This window comes from Daucus carota, chromosome 6 (genome assembly GCF_001625215.2).
Source record: "Daucus carota subsp. sativus chromosome 6, DH1 v3.0, whole genome shotgun sequence".
Classification (NCBI taxonomy): Eukaryota; Viridiplantae; Streptophyta; class Magnoliopsida; order Apiales; family Apiaceae; genus Daucus; species Daucus carota.
In genome coordinates, this window is record NC_030386.2 from 22,687,556 (window position 1) to 22,706,140 (window position 18,585).

An 18,585-nucleotide genomic window follows, 5' to 3' on the forward strand; every position below is an offset into this window, starting at 1 on the left:
TTTTCAGTTGTAGACTTGTAGTAGTACAATTTTGTTTATGATATCTTGTTATTTTAAATATATTAAAATTTTGGTTTGTCATTTGAAAGGGCCTCATTCTTAAAGTTAGCACGGGGCCTCAAAAAAGTCCCGGACGGCCATGCCCCAGAGGTATAGTTTAAATATCTTTTTAGATATATTCAACACAATGATAATTAGTGTTCAACACCCGATGTTGAACCCCAGTCATAAATGTGTTGAAAACGCGATTTATTTATGCGTTATTTTTAAAAATTGTGATGTTTTTTGAAGAATTTTCAACATGGATACTTTATATAACTAAGGATTAACACGATGGGAGAATAAAAAAAAATTTGTAAGTTTGTAACCTAAAAAAATTTTTATTTGATCCTATCCCTATATATATATATATATATATATATATATATATGGGTTGCACTCCACACAGAACACTTTAAAAAAAGAACAACACAGAACACTATCATAACACTTTTTTTTTTCATAAAAAATGATTTGTTATGATTACAATTACATAGTTAAGCACTAACTAAACTTAATATATGAAATCTAACATCCAAATCTATCCAAATTATTAATATGAAATATTATAGAATCCAGAACAGAATCCAATACAGAATCCAGAATAGAATCATGTATATATTCTTTACATGATTAATATCACATAGAATCATGTTATTTTTAATCCATAATTATTGTTAAACATGCTAGATACTATTATTATTCATAATAAATGGTTAATTAGCTTAAAGTTGGAATTTAATTCAAGTTTTAGATGTGATTCTATGTTCGATTCCAAAGTGTTCTTTTTTGTTCTTCTTTTAAGGGTGTTCTGTTTTGAGCAATGCCCGGGTTGCACTCCACACAGAACACTTTAAAAAAAGAACAACACAGAACACTATCATAACACTTTTTCATTCATAAAAAATGATTTGTTATAATTATAATTACATAGTTAAGCACTAACTAAACTTAATATATGAAATCTAACATCTAAATCTATCCAAATTATTAATATGAAATATTATAGAATCCAGAACAGAATCCAAAACAGAATCCAGAATAGAATCATGTACATATTCTTTACATGATTAATATCACATAGAATCATGTTATTTTTAATACATAATTGTTGTTAAACATGCTAGATACTATTATTATTAATAATAAATGATTAATTAGCTTAAAGTTAGAATTTAATTCAAGTTTTAGATCAGATTCTATGTTCGATTCCAAAGTGTTCTTCTTTGTTCTTCTTTTAAGGGTGTTCTGTTTTAAGCAATGCCCTATATATATATATATATATATATATATATATATATATATATATATATATATATATATATATATATATATATATATATATATATATATATATATATATATATATATATAATCAAATAAAAAAAATTAAGTTACAAACTTACAAACTTTTTTTTCGATTTTTTTTTTATTCTCCCAACCTGTTAATCCTTAGTTATAGAAAGTATTTATGTTAAAAAATATTGAAAAAACATCACAATTTTAAAAATAACGCACTGATAATTCGTGCATTCAACACATTTATAAGTGGGGCTCAACATTGGGTGTAGAACATTAATTATTATTGTGTTGAATATATTTATAGAGATGCTTAAACTATACTTCTGGGGTTTGGGTAGGATCTGAAAAAATAGATATTGGTTATATAATGCGTTTAACTTAGTTCTTAAATTGAAAAATTAGTTTATGTATTTCTCCAACACAATTTTAATTGATGTTCAACAAAATATCCTTAAAAGATGTTGAATTCAAGTTAAATATGTGTTGAACAAAAAAAGTTTGCAAGTTTGTAAGTTTAAACAGAAAACTCCCCAATATATATAAATATTCATATAAGGAACAGTTAACTTTTTTTTTGAAATTAGAGTACTATTTCTTAAGTAATGTACATGAAAATGCTAATTTCTTAATAAATATTGATTATCAATGGTCGACCAATTTAACTGTCGAAATATACGTTATGTACCGAATAACCTTCATACCACCGGGATATGATTGTGAATTGTCAAATTTGTCCCTATGTTATGTAACGTTCTTTTTGGCTTCATCCGGTGTGAGGGCTAACTGGAACATAACGGATACTCTAAGAGTTGAATCGGTCGAGTTAAAATGTCAAGACCGTATCGATATACACTTCTAAACATCGAGGGTTAAAAAACCATTAAACCTCATTATCAGAATATTTGAACTCCATTTCAAAGAAACTAAAAACCAATGCAAAGACTTTGACATAGTGTAGGCTATAAATTCATATGATAAACTGAATACAAAATTAGAACGGGTCATGCAGAAAAGGAACACAATCTAACATCAAGAATCAACGGTGTAGATATCACGACGAGCAGCCACTGAGCAATCTGTACAAAACACGGCTTTGCATGGTGCAGCAGGACACTCGAGGACCGGCTTCCCAAGTAGTTTTTGGTGACAATTTCCGCAACTCCTGACTTTCTTGTTCAAAACAAATGTGAGGCCGTGAGGATGGAGTTTGTCTATAATAATGTCAGTAGCTCCAAACTTGATATTCGAGTATTCGTTGTGACGTGATCTTTCAAAACATGTTTGGAGATGAAACGAGAGATCACATTCACTGCAGTGATAAAACCAAAAGTTGGGGTCAATATCTTCGGAGCAATACTCACAATTGAAGTCGTGCTCATGAACACTGACCATGCCAGGTTCATATATCAAGCGCATGGGATGAGGATCCCATGGGTGATTTACCGTTCTTGGCTTCATTATACATCCACCACATAAACTGATCTCACATTCTTCACAGACGTGGAAACTTCCAATATCAAAAGTCCTTCCACATGCTTGGCATTGGAAACTTGGGAATAAAGAGCGTCTTAGAACTCGATTAAGTTTGTGAGTATGAGCTTCGTGTTTGATCGTTTTGGGTAGTGTCGCACATCCAATATGAACTCTATACGACGTACGATCAGCAGTGTAGTATCTATGTTCAGAGAAGAATATACCATTGCCGAAAACTCCACATCCATTGCATTCGAAAAACTTGAATTTTTCACTGTCCCTGTGTGCAAAAATCATATTACTTGGTGAAGGATAGTGCACAATCTCTTCAGGCAACTCTGCACAGAATGTGTGCAGAAAGTATTTACACGGAACACAGCCATAGAATTGATGATGATCATCAGCTCGGATCAGTTTGACGCATCCATCACATTGCAATGTTGTCTTATCGTTATCTTTCTCATATGGGAAGTCATTAACAGTCATGAGTTGTAGATCATGTCCGTAATGAGCCCAATGTTTGATACTATTTGCTGAGCTTAAGATCTTATTGTTGTTGTTGCATTGAGCACTCATTCCCATAATAAATTCTTCAGCTGATAAAATAGCTGATAATTCATCGGCTTCTGGGAGGTGCACCAAACCTGAATTCAGTTTTTCATCTTCGCTAGAGCTGAGAATGCCAAAACATATACAATAAAATTAAATTAGACATGAAAATATAATATAACTAGTATATACATATGCATAAAGGATATAGGGTATGTAGTGGGAAGAAGGATAGGTAGATAGATGCATAGATATTAACATTGATCTTTAAGCTAATTAAGTAGTACCTCGACATGTGACTTGATCTAGCACAATCAAAATGAGCAAAATATCTGCAGTAGCGACAGTAGTAAAGCCAATCTATGTGGTTCAGCGTGTCTTTACAGAGCCTGCAATACTGGACAAATTTATGATAAACTCGCGGAAGAGAAAATGAAAGGACAAGAGGGTGTTGATGGTGAAACTGGAAGTGGAAAGTGGGAGGAGCATCAGCACAGCTCTTGTGCACCCAAAACTGACATTTGGTGCATATATAAGACGAATCTTTATTATTATCTTCCACTTTGCAAGCATCACATATGAATGATGAGGGACGCTGGATTAAGGCTAACGGATGCTGACTGTGAGCTGGATGCTCAAGTTTACGGTCTTCCAGTGACTGCTGAAGTTGGAAGAGAGCACATTTGAGGCAGACATACATATCAGTATTGGAAATATAATAGAAGAACTGTTTGACATCCCATGGTAGTTTTATGCCACAGATGTTGCAACTGTAAACGACTTGGTTTTGCAAAAATACTTTTGACTCTATAGTGTCACGGGAATGATTGAAGCAAATCTTGAGAACATCTTTAGGATTGGTTGGGTTTCGAAGGTATGTAGGTAATTCTGCACAACTTTTGTGGAGGAAGAATTTAGCACATGATACGCCTATGGTACTAGTGCTACCAATTAAAAAGTCAAAAAATCCATCATATTCATTCTCATAGGCACTGGTTGCACTGGCATCATTGATGCTGCTGTGATTACAACTATAAACAGATGATTTACATGAGACTATTTGTTGGTTGCAGGCACGACAGACATCACCCTCCCTAGCAATGTGATCTACATTCAGAATGAGTGGATGTTCATGGCTGGGGTGCTCCATCTCTCTCTTTCTTGGTTTTGGTTCTTTCAGACTCGAGAGTAAGTGATGTATAAACACATACAGTTTGGATTTGGATAGAAGCAAACATGTGAGCTAAGGCAGGCATAACATTCTTTTTCTTTTTCCTAAAAAGAAAAAGAATGTGTAGTAACCAAGTAACTCTCTTTTGTGAGATTTACTCATCTTGTTTCCAGTATACTGCAACTTTTATAACTGAATTTCACTTTTATTGTGTATTTCAAGGATGACCAGAGCAAGGCTGCCAGAAATTTCTTAATATCACGTGGTGATATAGCATGTCATTTTTGTTGGCTCTCTGTTGATGCTAAACAAAGTTATCAATTTTTTGATGCCCTTCTAAACTAGAAAAATTATACCTATACTAATCAAGAGGGTGCTGATTGTAGTGGAAGCTACCAACAAATAGTCTCAGGTAAATCATCTGTCTATAGTTGCTTCAGCATCACTGATGACACTATTGCTGATAAATGACTTGTTTCGAGTTAATTGACACATCCCTTTAATTCGGACCAATTACATTTTATTACCTAAATTATAGATAATTGCAGAATGCATACCTTAACATATATTGGCGTCCCATCTTGAACTATTGGCCTATTTTTGTTTTGACCTATCACAATGAAAATTAAAAGGGTGAAATAAACTTAAAAACTAACTAAAATGTAAAGTTATAGGCTCTTAAGCCTATTTTATCCTTTTAATTTAACATAGTGATGGGTCAAATTAGACGAAAAATGGGCCAAAAGGATTCAACATGTGGCGCTAAAATATAATAAGTGATGAATTGTGCAATTATTCTAAAAATTTAGGTAATAACTGCAATTAACCCGAACTAAAGGGATGCGTTTTTCACTTAACTCGATTTTTTATCAAGTGCTGAATTTTTACTCCACATACATTCAAAACCCAACCAATCCAAAAGATTTTCTAAAGCTCTGCTTCAGTTATCTCCGTGATATACTTCCCATTTGATTTACGGTTGTAATGTCTGTTGCCCTCCCTCTTTTGCTCTCTCTCCCACACGCACACAAAAGCAGTATAAGAAAGCTTCATATACATGCAAACACCTATGGCTATATACTTGTCATCAGAGGCAGGCATAAAAATTTTTAAGAAATGTTTAGAAACCAAGCAGCTCTCTTTTCTGAGATTTACTTATATTGTCTCCACTGTACAGTCTGTAAAAAAAGCACTTTGTTGTGTATTTTAAGGTTGATAAAGAAAAAGTATATAGAAAGGAATATAGCTGATCATTCTCTAAGATAATAAGTAACGATCGACCTAAAAATTTAACAGAATAATGATTTAGAATTCAGTATAATCATTTTACCTTGAGTATATCTCATCCAAGCACTTTGGAATATTATACTTGAAGCGCCTGTGAAGCATGAGTGCGAGTGCGGGTGCGGAAATACGGAAATTCGGCAAAAAAATAAAATAAAGGTGATTTGAGTGCGAGAGGATACGGCAAAAGAAAAAAAAATTAAAATTTATATATTTATATATATAGTTAATTAGCGAAACAGGGGAAGAATATTCAAATTCAACCAAATAGTCAAATACACAAGTTTATCATAGTTAATAAATAAAAGACATAGGGCCGTTTGGTCAGGCTTAAAAAAAGTGATTTTGTGCTTAAAGTAAAAAAGTGGATTACGAGAGAGAAGTAAATAAGTTAATAAAGTGTTAGAAATGAAACAAAAGCTTTGAGAGACAAGTTAGAATTCTCAGCTTTTTAAAAGTGCTTATACTTATTTACACAAACTAGTCAAGAAAAGTAGAAACCAGAAGCAGCTTCTGCTTCTTCAATACAAACAGTCACATAATATTCAGGGGCCGTTTGGGTGAGCTTAAAATAAGTATTTCTTGCTTAAAATAAAAAAGTAGAGTAGAAGTTAGAAGCAAGTTAAGACTTATAAGTGATTAAAGTATTTGGAAAATAAGTAGAAGTCCTGAAACAAAAGCTAGCATTCCTAATTTTTTATAAGTGCTTCTTATTTTTTACACAAACAGTAGAAATAAGTGCTTCTAACTTATAAACCAGAAGTTGGACTAAAAGGTGTGAACAAACACCCCCTGATCATCTTGGATTAAAAAGAAAACAAAAAAGAACAATAAAATTTTATACCAAACACAGGCAGTGGCTACTGTCTTTGACGTTGGCGAGTTTTTATTTATCACAACCATAAGAGCAACTCCAATGGGAGTGCTAAAAAGAGTGCCAAAGTGCCATGTGGCATGACGTGGCATGGAACTCTTGTTGGCTCTTCATTGGAGTAGAAGGGGTGCCAAGTAAAGTTGCCAACTTTTGGCACCCTCCTAAAATGGAAAAAAGTGTGTATATCACCCTAAAGCATATAATTCTCTATCTTTTTAAACTTATATTTGTTTTATTTAATGTGGCAACTTTGGTTGCCAACCATTGGAGCAAATTTTTATGTAAGAGTTGCCAAAAGTACAAATAAAGAGACAGAAGATAAAATAATAGTACTTTTGATGATGTGTCATTTTAAGCAACCTTAGTTAACACCCTCCATCGGAGATGCTCTAAATATGTTAATCTGCTCACCCACCAGCACATGATCATAGCAACTTGCATATTTGATAACTAATATATTTATCGGGTTGTCTATCCTGTGCCCTCAGGGCACAGGTTAACCTGTCATAATTGCTCTCTTTTTCTGCAACTTGGACTCTCTCTCTTCTCTTTTTTTCACCTCACATTAATTATACTTTCTTGATTGTTGTGTTTTATTTTTTAACCATTTAAGTAATGTATTTGACTTTACTGTTTTTACGTATTATATTCTAAAAAATAGTATTCTTAAAGTATACACAAGTTATAATATTATTAAATAATAATTATATATTTACTTTTGATTTATTTTTCAAATTTTTTTATTTATAATAAAATATAATTTATTTTAAAAAATGTCTACATAAAATAATTTTTTAATCAAATTTTATATGACAATTTTTAATTAATTTCGTCCCACAAATAATAACGAGGCCCCCCTGCATATACATTAATTTTTTAATTAAAATCATCCAATTTGATATTTAATAAAAAAATTAGTTAGAAGGTTATTTTTATTAGAAAATTTATGTATATGCAGGGGGGCTCGTTATTATTTGTGGGATGAAATTAATTAAGTTGTCATATAAAATTTGATAAAAAATTAGTTTATGTTGACATTTTTTAAATGGGATCTTTTTAAAAATACCCATCTGTAAAATTATTTTTTTAAAAATACTACCATCTTTTTCATTGTTTTTAAAAATACCTTTTCATAAATTTTTTTTTTCAAAAATACGATTTGCAACCTTTGCAACCTCATTTGCAACCTTGGGCGGCGCAGCCGTAAAAGTTGCAAATGAGGTTGCAAAAGTTGCAAATAAAAATGGAAATGAGGTTGCAAAAGTTGCAAATGAGGTTGCAAAAGTTGCAAATAAAAATGGAAAGTTGCAACAGTTGCAACTGCAATTGCAACTAGTTCAACTGAAAACTGTAAGTTGCAAAAGTTGCAAATGAGGTTGCAAAAGTTGCAAATGAGGTTGCAAATGAAATTGCAACTGCAGTTGCAAAAGTTGCAACTGCAGTTGCAACTTTTGCAACTGCAGTCAAAAGTTGCAAATGAGGTTGCAAAAGTTGCAACTGCAGTTGCAACAGTTGCAACTTTTGCAACTGCAGTTGCAACTTTTGCAACTTCATTTGCAACCTCAGTTGCAACTAAATGCAACTGAAAACTGTAAGTAACAACAGATGTATGGTGTGCCCCTGGCGGGGCCATTAGATTACAATAGAATCAACTGAATGCAACCATATGCAACTGAATACAACCATATGCAACCATATATGCAATTACAAATCCTGATTTCAAGTTCCAGTTTTCAAATGTCGTTTTCGACCTCATTTTCGGAATATATATATATATATCGATTCCGAAAATGAGGTCGAAAACGACATTTGAAAACTGGAACTTGAAATCAGGAATTTGGTTGCATATGAAGTTGCAAAAGAGGTTGCAACACGGCTGGCGCCGCCTGGATTTGCAGATGAGGTTGCAAAAGTTGCAAACAGTATTTTTGAAAAAAAGATTTTATGAAAAGGTATTTTTAAAAAGAATTCTGGAAGGTAGTATTTTTGTAAATAATTAAAGAAAAGGTAGGTAGTTTTGTAGATTTCCCTTTTTAAAATAATATTACATTTTGTTATAAACATAAAATTTTGAAAGATAAATCAGAAGTGAATATATAGTTAGTATTTAATAAAATTTTAATTGTTTATAATTTTTAAACAATATTTTTTTTGAATATAATTTGTAAAAAGAGTAAAGCATGTGGTTAAAAAAGAAAACACAACAATCAAGAAACATTAATCGATTGTTTCACTTGAAAAAGGAGAGAGAAAGGTAGTTCTTGTTGCAGAAAAAGAGAGCAATTATGACAGGTTAACCTGTGCCATGAGGGCACAGGATAGACAACCCGTTAATTAAATCACTTAAATCACAACACTCAACTACTTAAATCACAACCCACTCTTTCAAATAAGCCAGCGGCCAGAAGCAAACAACCACCCAGAAACCAAACATTTATACATACAGGCTAACACCACGTAACCAACACATCAACGAATTCGCAGCAACAAAATCCCCGGTATAATACAATGACCATTTCTGCCTTTCCCACATCCCGTAAATCCCCGGCGTAATTGCTGGGAAATTCCTAATGGTACCACTGTAGATTTGGCTTTTCCAAGTGGTACCACCCACTATTTTGGTCTTCCAAACGGTAACATTGAACTATTGACTTCTTCCAACACATAACACTCTGTTAGAGAAATGTTAAGCAAACGTTAAATACAATTTCAGAAGAGTTTTCCCTCCAAAATACTGTTACCAACCTACAGTTCTACATTACAATATCCAGATATTGAACAAGTCTGCATTAAAATACCCAAAATATGCAACAAGTCTGCATGAATAATTAAGCAAAATATGCAACAAGTCTGCATGAATAATTAAGCAAAATATGCAACATAATTCTAGCTGATTAAGAAGTGTTTTGAGGCTGTGATTAAGAAACAGAAACTTCAGTTGACTGAGATGTCTTGGCCTTCTTTGCCTGATCTTGAGCTGCCTTTTTCTGCGATGCCTTGGCTGCTTTTGCCGCATTGGATTGATCTCTAATTCTGGGATGTCTAACTATCATTGGTCCACCTTCTTCTGCCTTCTTTTCTTTTGCAGTTAACCCTCCCTTACAAGTTCTTGCATTGTGGCCTAGGCAGCCACATTTAGTGCATTTGACAGTTTTTGCTCTTTTCCCCTTTTCATCTTCTCCTTCCTCCCTTCTTCTGTTTCTACATGGTCTCCCGATCCCTCTCTTAATTGTAGGCGGCATGACAGTAGGTAGATTATCATAGGCAGACCATTGGTTCTTGTCAGGTATAGGATTAGTACTAAAACTATAGGAATATTTGTATGTCCTAACAGAATACCATGTGCTTACAACAGAATGTGGATCAATTTTTGCATGAACCATAGCCCTCATGGCATGCCTACATGGAATGCCACTTTTCACTTATCCACTTTTCAAATTTATTAATTAACTACTGCTTTTATTGACGTTTTGATTTTAACGGGTAATTTTAGATATATAGATTAGATAAAAAAATCCTTTTACCCATTTTCTTTTCTTTTTCATCGAAATTGAAAGTATCAAAGAAAAATAAATAAAATATTAAAAGGGTTAATTATCAAACTCATCATTGAAGTGGACAAATGGTATCAACTTTATCACTGATCTCCACGGGGTCTCAAGTTCAACTTTATCACTGATCTCCACGGGGTCTCAAGTTGCTCACTAAACTCGCTTAATGCTATCAAACTCATCACTGCCGTTAAAAAAAGTAACGGAGGTTAGACGGAGTGACAGATTGGCAGTTGACGTGGCACATTAATAAAAAAAACTAAAGAAAAACAAATGAAAGAAAATAATATTGAAATATTTTCTCTTTTAATAAATTTTATTTATGTGAATATTGTTGTTGGCAAAAAAATATTTTTAAACATTATGTGTTGTTTTTGAAGATTTGGACAATGTATGTTGCTTTATATGTTAAATTTACATATATTTATTTTTATGTTTTTGTTTGGTACGAGAAACTCCAAAAGAAATAGAAGTGTTAAAAATCGAAATGAATTTCTTTATGTTCTATCTTTAGATTTTTCTTAAAATTTTGAAAAAGTTGGTGATATAAAAAAAATTGGAAATATCTTTTTGCCAACAATAATATTCACATAAATAAAATTTATTAAAAGAGAAAAAAATTCAATATTATTCAAAAAAAATTATAATCTAATAAAAAACATAAAAGTTAATCTTAATTGTTTAGTTAATTATATATTAAAATTTAGTTCGATACATTTATTTAGATAATTATATCCTAAAATTAATTTAATAAAAAGTTTGCATACTTTATTTTCATATAAACTTCAAATTATGTGGCATTTCTATTTTCTACTTTTTTTTATTTTCTTTCATTTGTTTTTCTTCAGTCTTTTTTATTAATGTGCCACGTCAACCGCCAATCTGTCACTCCGTCTAACTTCCGTTACTTTTTTTTAACAACAGTGATGAGTTTGATACCATTAAGCGAGTTTAGTGAGCAACCTGAGACCCCGTGGAGATCAGTGATGAAGTTGATACCATTTGTCCACTTTAGTGATGAGTTTGATAATTAACCCAATATTAAAATATTAATAGATCCCATCTTGTTACCCATTTTCTTATCTTTCTTACTGTTTTATACAAAATTTTTAAATTCCGTGCACTATCCAAATATAACAAACTGGACGGGGGTAAAATATCCGATTATCTATATAAAAATAAATTATTGAAACTAAATAATTTAAAATGACATAATCTTATGATTAATTCTAAATATTTTAAGTACTTTTATAAATAAATTAGTTTTTTTATCGATATAAAGGAATTAGTTAATCTTATATTAACAAATTTAGAAATAATTATAATTACGTGATATCATAAAAATTCAAGCTTTTGAGAATCATAATTAAGATTAATAAATACTGATAAGTACTCCCTCTGTTTTTTTATATGTCACTTTTGACTTGAGCACGTATCTTTAGGTGGGTTGACCGGCTAGTAAAAATTATTATTTTTAATTGATTTTTTTTGTGAATAAAAATTTTGATTATATATTTTTATTAAGAAAAAGAAAATTTCAAAAATAATATTTTTAACTATCCGGTCAAAATACTTAAAAGTGTGTGCCAAAAATTCAAACGTAAAAAACAGAGGGAGTAGTAAATATAAATATTGTGCTTTTGTTTGTTGGCATGCAGCTTGGTGGCCTGAGTGAGGGTATTTGAGCTTGCAATGTAAGGATCAAAAGGCCCTGTTTACAAAGACATAATCTGAGGCTCCATTTAGCCTGGCTTCACTGGCAACAGTATATCACTGGCAACAATATCCATATATATACACATCGGGAAAGAGAAGAGAAAAGAGGAAAAAGAAGAGAAAAGAGGATGGGGTATTTAATCATTTGTAATGTTACAATCCACGTAGACGTAAAGAGGGACATCTGGCAGCCACTCTGGCAAACAAATATTCGTCACATCAGTTTTCTGTTTGGTCAAACAGTCAAACTAACACACATGTCATTATCCATTACTAAAGTGGTACGGATGAGACCCCGTTGAGTTCGATATAATTTTTGATACTACAGGCTCACTTCAGTGACCAATTTGAGATTTTTCCCCTTTTTTTAATTAAATCACAATGAATTAACGTTTTATTAACGTTAACTAAACGGAGTGGTATGTGATGGATGAAGTCAAAAGTTGGGTGTTACCACTTGGAAGCCCAAAATAGTCATTGGTACCATTTGGAAAAGCCAATTCTACAATGGTACCATTAGGAATTTCCCTAAAAAATATATAGGATTTTCAACTATTCAGTTTTTAATTTATAAATCGAAGATTAACCTATAATATGAATAAGCTCCTTCGGATTTATAAGGCCAGCCAAACACCCTTCCATTACTTTCACATTCTTAGGACTTGTGAAATGATATTATTATAATCTACTCAAAAAAAATTATCATTTTTCATATATACTATTACAACCTCTGTTCTGAATCGGTGATTAATCGCGATTAATCCACGTTCCATAGCTCACCAAACTGATTAAAATCTCCGATTATTCAATTAATCATCCGATTAATTCCAAATCAATCCAATTAATCATTATCCCGTGACTTGACCGATTATATCCGATTCCCGCTTTTTACAACACTAATTACAACTATAACAAATCCCACTAAAAGCACAGCAAATTTATATCAAATTCCACTAAAATTTGACTAAAATTTATAACAAATCCCACTAAAAAAAATTTCTAAAATTTTCTTTTTTTGAATACAAGTTTAAATATCACATTTTTATTTAAAGAAAAAAAATTAAAAAGATATATTACAGAACTATACTTTAAATGAGTGTGGAAAAACGTGCCGAAAAGTAACGTAAATAAATGAGACAGAGTGAGAAGGACAGAGGGAGTATAATATTTATATATCTTTCACGTAGCAAGTCAGCAGTAGTGTTATACTCCCTCCGTCCCAAAAAGAGTGAGCTGGTTTGACTTTCACGGAGATTAAGAAAAATGTAGTAAGTTTAGTTGAAAAGTGGGTAAAGTGGTGGGACCTACCAATATTTAATAATAGATTTGAGATAGTGGAGGAAGATAGTGGGTATAATAGTGTTTATATTATTATAGAAAAGAGATAGTGGAAGAAAGTAGTGGGTGTAATATTGAAAAGTAGTGTTCAAAAATAGTAAGTATTGTAGGTTCATTCTTTTTGGGACGTCCCAAAAAGGAATAAGGGTCACATAAAATGGGACGGAGGGAGTACTATGTTTAGGCCTGACTTTCTATGCTTATGCAAATCAGCCAATAACTTAAAAGTGGATAAAACTTCTTTTTTAGGAAAAACTGAATCAGTCTGATCACATTAATCAAGAAAAATCAATGTAAAACAGCTACTACACAGTACACACTATCACAGTACAAACTAAAAAGCAATAAAAATGGTGCTTACAATCAACTTCTTTCTGAAGTACATGTTTTTTCTGTTGAACATAGCATCTAAAAATTGAGCTCACTTAATGGAAACCTTTGCTCAATAGTCCCTCCAGTTCCATCTTCTGATATATGTAATTGTTTTACAATCTTGCTGGGAGAGTTATTGAGCCCACTATCTGCTAAACTTTCCAGTTCCTTGTTTTTCTCTTCCTCAAAAGTATGTGAAATGTTTTCTAATTTTGCCACCAACTCCAAATCTTTACCGGAAAACACATCTATTTGCTCAAGGAATCGATCAAGTTGGGTCAGCAGATCATCCCTATGCGCGGATAGTTTTGTGATGTCTTCCAGCAAAGCTCCTTTTTGTAACTCCAATTCCTTGACCAGGCTCTCAAGATGCTTTTGCTCAAATGAAGATTGATAGTTCAATTTTATGATTTCACTGTTGTTTGTTTGAAGTAAAGCTTCAAGCTGCTCTGTTTTTTGTTCCATCTGAAGTAAGTATTCTTCTTGATCAACCAGTTTCTCCTGTAAATTCTTGATTTCCATCCTCAAGGCTGTGCCTATCTTCTCCTTTTCCTCAATCTCTGCTTTCTTCAAGTTCCTTGTCTTGTCCAGAGATTCACTGAGAAAATCAACCTCAATCTGTTTATCTACTAAACAGACAAAGGTACTAGTGAAATGTTGCTCTGTTAGTTTAGCCTGTTCTGACAAATGTGCTACTAACTGGTTCTTATCTCTAATGATGAGTAATAAGCTGTTTTTCTCTTGCTCAAGGGCTTTTACTGCATCTTCTTGTGCGTGCACAATGTCCATTTCTCTTGCACTAAAATTTTGTGTCAAAGACAAGATCTCAAGTTGAAGCTTTTCTATGGTGCTGCGATCATCCTCTGCAGTTCGAATGCAGTGTTCTTTCTCCGCCTCCAAAGCCTTCAATATTGCATCTATTTTTTCAGCATGCCTTGATTCTAGGGATGCAATTTGTTGCTGCAGGCTGCATATTTCTTCATCTTGTTTTTTGACAGCGCTTTTAAGACATATATTTTCTGCACAAGAAGTTTCCTGGCTTTCTCTGAGGCATAAATCTAGATTTTCCGCATGTGATCTCCACTTCTGCAGCTCAGCTTCTACATTACTAACTTCAGATATTCTCCTAGCCAACTCAGCATTTGCTTTTTCCAAAGCACTATTACTCTCATGATGGTGCATCTTCAATGTACTTTCCACGTTCAGAACTTGTTTTTTCAAGCAATTTTGGTTTTCAGATGATTCAGCTAGCATCTTCTTATGCCTTTGAAGTTCTTCCTCCATAAAAATGTACTGCTGCTCCATGCAGTCATAAGACTTAACCCTCTCGACAAGTGATGTTGCTTCCTCATTTTTCTTCTCCAGCTTTTGATTAAGACTGTGAAAGGCACTATCCTTCATCTCCAGTTGCGTTGTTAAAAGTAAAACCTTTTCTTCACTTTCTTTGTTGCGGACATCCTTCTCAGATGTTTCATTAATGAGCTTTAAGTAAGCTGCAGAATATTCTGACTTCATAATCATCATCACTGTAGAAATCTCTTCACTTTGAGCCTCCAGCAGACAACAGTAACCATCCAGATCATTCTGGAGTTCCTGTAATTTTTTATTTTTACCCTTCAATTTAGATTTGTAGCCTTCAACAACTTCTGTCAATTTTTCTATCTGATAACTATGATCATCTTCCTTCTTTTGTAGGTTAATCAAAGTGTTCTCATGCAACTGCTCTAAATCCTGAATCTTGTATTCAAGTTTTTTCAACGACAAGGTCAATTCAGCATTATTGATTTCAGACTCTTTTAAAGAATCTTTCAATCCTTGCTTCTCTTGCTCAAGTTGTGCAATTCTGTGTTCCATCTCTTTGGAATTGATATCTTTTGTTCCAATTAAATTTCTCAGGTTTGAAATTTCTTCATCTCTTTTGAAAGTCAAGTGATCAGAATTTGTTTTCGTCTCATGAGAACTTGAGAAAGCAGTTTCAAAATGTGATTTCAGTTCAGACACCTCCACTTCCAAAATTTTCCTTCTGCTTTCTTCATGAGCTAAGGCTTGGTTGCACATCTTCAACCGGGTCTGAAGTGTTTCTGAAATTCTAGTTTGAGAGTCTAAACTTGATTGCAATGAAGAGATTTCTTCAATGAGGGCTGATCTCTCCCTCTTCCAATCAACCGTAGAAGATCTAAATTGTTCTTGAAGCTTTCTGTGAGCGTCTTCAAGATGAGCAAACTGCTCATTCTTCCACTTCAGCTGTTCTTGAACATGTCTATTTTCGTCCTCTAATCGAAGTATCACGACTTCTTTCTGTTTCCCTTCTTTATCTTCAATGGCATTCTGATCTGATTCAAAAAACTTTTTTTGTTTATTTGATATGAGTCTCTTGAGTCCTTCTACTTCCTCATTTCGAGAACGATCCTTCAGTTCCAAATCTTGGATTCTTTCTGTTGCTTCATCTAAAGCTGCTGCCAACTCTTTGTTCTCTGCTTCTAATTTCTGAAATCTCGCACCATAATCTGCTCGAAGTTTCTCATTTGCAGAATTGAGGTGCCGAAGTAGTGATTCTTTCTCATGGACTTTCAACTCGAGTTCCTCATAGAGTTTCTTTAGTTCAGGTATCTCCTCGGTCTTGACACGAAGTTCTTGAGCCAGTTCCTCAATCTGCGCCATTGCTCCTTGAAGCTTGCTCTTCTGTTCATTATGAGCAGTTCTCAAACTATCAATGAGCTTTGTTTTAGACCGACATTCCTCTTTGAGCTTTTCAAGCTCTGCTCTAACTTCATCCAGCTCATCACAAACTCCATTCATGTCCCCCTCCTTTCTGATCTGCGGTCTTGAACTTCCTTAGAAATACAAAAATTATCCAAAATAGCTGATTAATGTGCACAAACCATTGTTAAAATACAATTAAGATGCAAGAACTACAAATAACAAGTCATCTATAACCAAAAACAAGGTCAAGTTATTCCATGGACCGACACAATATTAACCCCATATGAAATTTATCCAATTTTTCACAATAAAATGTGTATAAATTACAACAAAACAATTCCAATGTAACCACATGGTCAATTAACATGCTTGACATAGTTTCTAAAGCATTATAAATCATAAAACACAAAGTTACCTTGGAACAACTTGTAAAAACTCAATCGTAACTACAGATCAATCAATTGATCCTAAAACATATACTAAAGCAATAACATGAAGGTAAACAAAAATGTTACAATCTACGCGACCTCAGCAATATGCAAAATGCATACCAAAATGAACACTAACAAAGAGGGCTATTGCCTTGTCTTGTTATTCGAGAATCTAAAAATAGCTCCCTCGGCTAGCAAATAAAGCTTTAACCGCAACAGAAATGATTATTAACATAAAAATCGCCACTTGTTTTATTGAATAGCAGATAAACACCCGATGTCGAGAAATTAGGGATCGCCACATTGTTACATTGAATTAAAAGCAATCATACAATTTAATTTTCGTTGTGAATAAATTATGCTATAAAGTAATTAACTCCAATATATGTGAATTAGGGTTTGGAAACTTAACGAAATTAGAATGAATTAGGCATAAAAACAAGAGATAAAAGCAGGTAGAGATTCAGTTTGAAATAAACGCAAATTGAAAAGAGAAGAAGAATGAAGAAACATACCTCTTAGCCCTGCTTTCTGGTCTTGCGATTCGTTCCTTGAGATATCGACAGTGTATTATGATGTATATATGTGTTGAGTAGAGATGTTAAGCAAGAGAGACAGAATTTTGGGACGAGAGAGAGGGCGGGGAGGGGTTGATTTTAAATATTTGGGGGAGCGGGAGAATGTTATGAGCTTTCAGATTGTCTGGGGTTGGAATTTGGATGGAATCTGTGATTCCGGGGATAAATATAAGTAGGTCACTCGTTCGTCCAAATGTATCACTCATTAGAAAAATCTGTATCAAAAATATCACTCTATCGTTAATCGAAATTTTGAAAGAATTATATATTGAGTTTCGCATATTTTTTATGAATGGTATTACATCCAAATGAAAGATTCCGAGTTCTACTATTTCCGCTAATATTTTAAGATTTTTAAAATTTTATCAACTGTTTATTTTAAATTTTTTAATTGTTTTATTTGATTTAAATATAAATAAATAGGAGATAAATTTTTAAAAATCTAAAAATATTATCTAAAATACTAGAACTCAATCTTTCATTTAGATGTAATACCATTCATAAAAAATGTGTGAAACTCAATATATAATACTTTCAAAATTTCGACTAACGATAGAGTGATATTTTTTATACAAATTTTTCTAATGAGTGTCTCATTTGTGTCAATTTGGGAATCAGTCATTCAATTTATACATTTAGACGAAACGAGTGACCTACTTGATATTTATCCCCCGGTTAATATGATTAAGAGTAGTATATTTCAAAAAAAAGTACTCCCTCCATCTCACTCATTTCTCGTCGAATGGGTTGGGCACGAATGTTAAGAAATATGTATAAAGTAGTGGAAAAGATGAAGAAAAATAGGTAAAGTGGTGGGACATTAATGTATAAAAAGAAGATTGTGGAGTAAAAGTAATGTGAAAAAGAAAAAAAGTGAAGAAGTGGTGGGACGTGGGACCCATTGACTATTTTTGGTAAGTTTTGAAATGTAAAGAATTGGGTGGGACACCCCAAAAAGGAAAATGTAAAGAAATGGGTGGGATAGAGGGAGTATATATTACTATATTTTCGAAATTGTTTATTTGATTTAAACAATGTTTTGATTCAATTTTACTTAGATTATATAAGATTCATAATACATTGTGGTAATATAAAAAAAATTGATTCTGATAACTTAAAATATAAATACGTTATCTCATATATAATAATATGGGACATGGGACATTCATGAAATTGGCTACAATTACTTTCTATATCTGATAAT

General features: G+C 32.7%; 2 protein-coding genes across 2 annotated transcripts; both read right to left on the bottom strand.

Moving 5' to 3' along the window:
• Window positions 1–2,221: 2,221 nt before the first annotated feature.
• Window positions 2,222–4,580, bottom strand: LOC108226892 (uncharacterized). Its single transcript, XM_017401886.2, has 2 exons — window positions 3,651–4,580; window positions 2,222–3,487 (listed from the first exon to the last, which is right to left on the bottom strand). The coding sequence occupies exons 1-2, from the start codon at window positions 4,511–4,513 to the stop codon at window positions 2,371–2,373; spliced, it is 1,980 nt and encodes a 659-aa protein (XP_017257375.2). The 5' UTR covers window positions 4,514–4,580; the 3' UTR covers window positions 2,222–2,370.
• Window positions 4,581–13,525: 8,945 nt separating this feature from the next.
• On the bottom strand, window positions 13,526–17,525 carry LOC108225276 (uncharacterized protein At4g38062). The gene is made up of 2 exons (XM_017400108.2): window positions 17,319–17,525; window positions 13,526–16,503 (listed from the first exon to the last, which is right to left on the bottom strand). The coding sequence occupies exon 2, from the start codon at window positions 16,466–16,468 to the stop codon at window positions 13,706–13,708; it is 2,763 nt and encodes a 920-aa protein (XP_017255597.1). The 5' UTR covers window positions 16,469–16,503; window positions 17,319–17,525; the 3' UTR covers window positions 13,526–13,705.
• Between the last annotated feature and the right edge of the window lie 1,060 nt (window positions 17,526–18,585).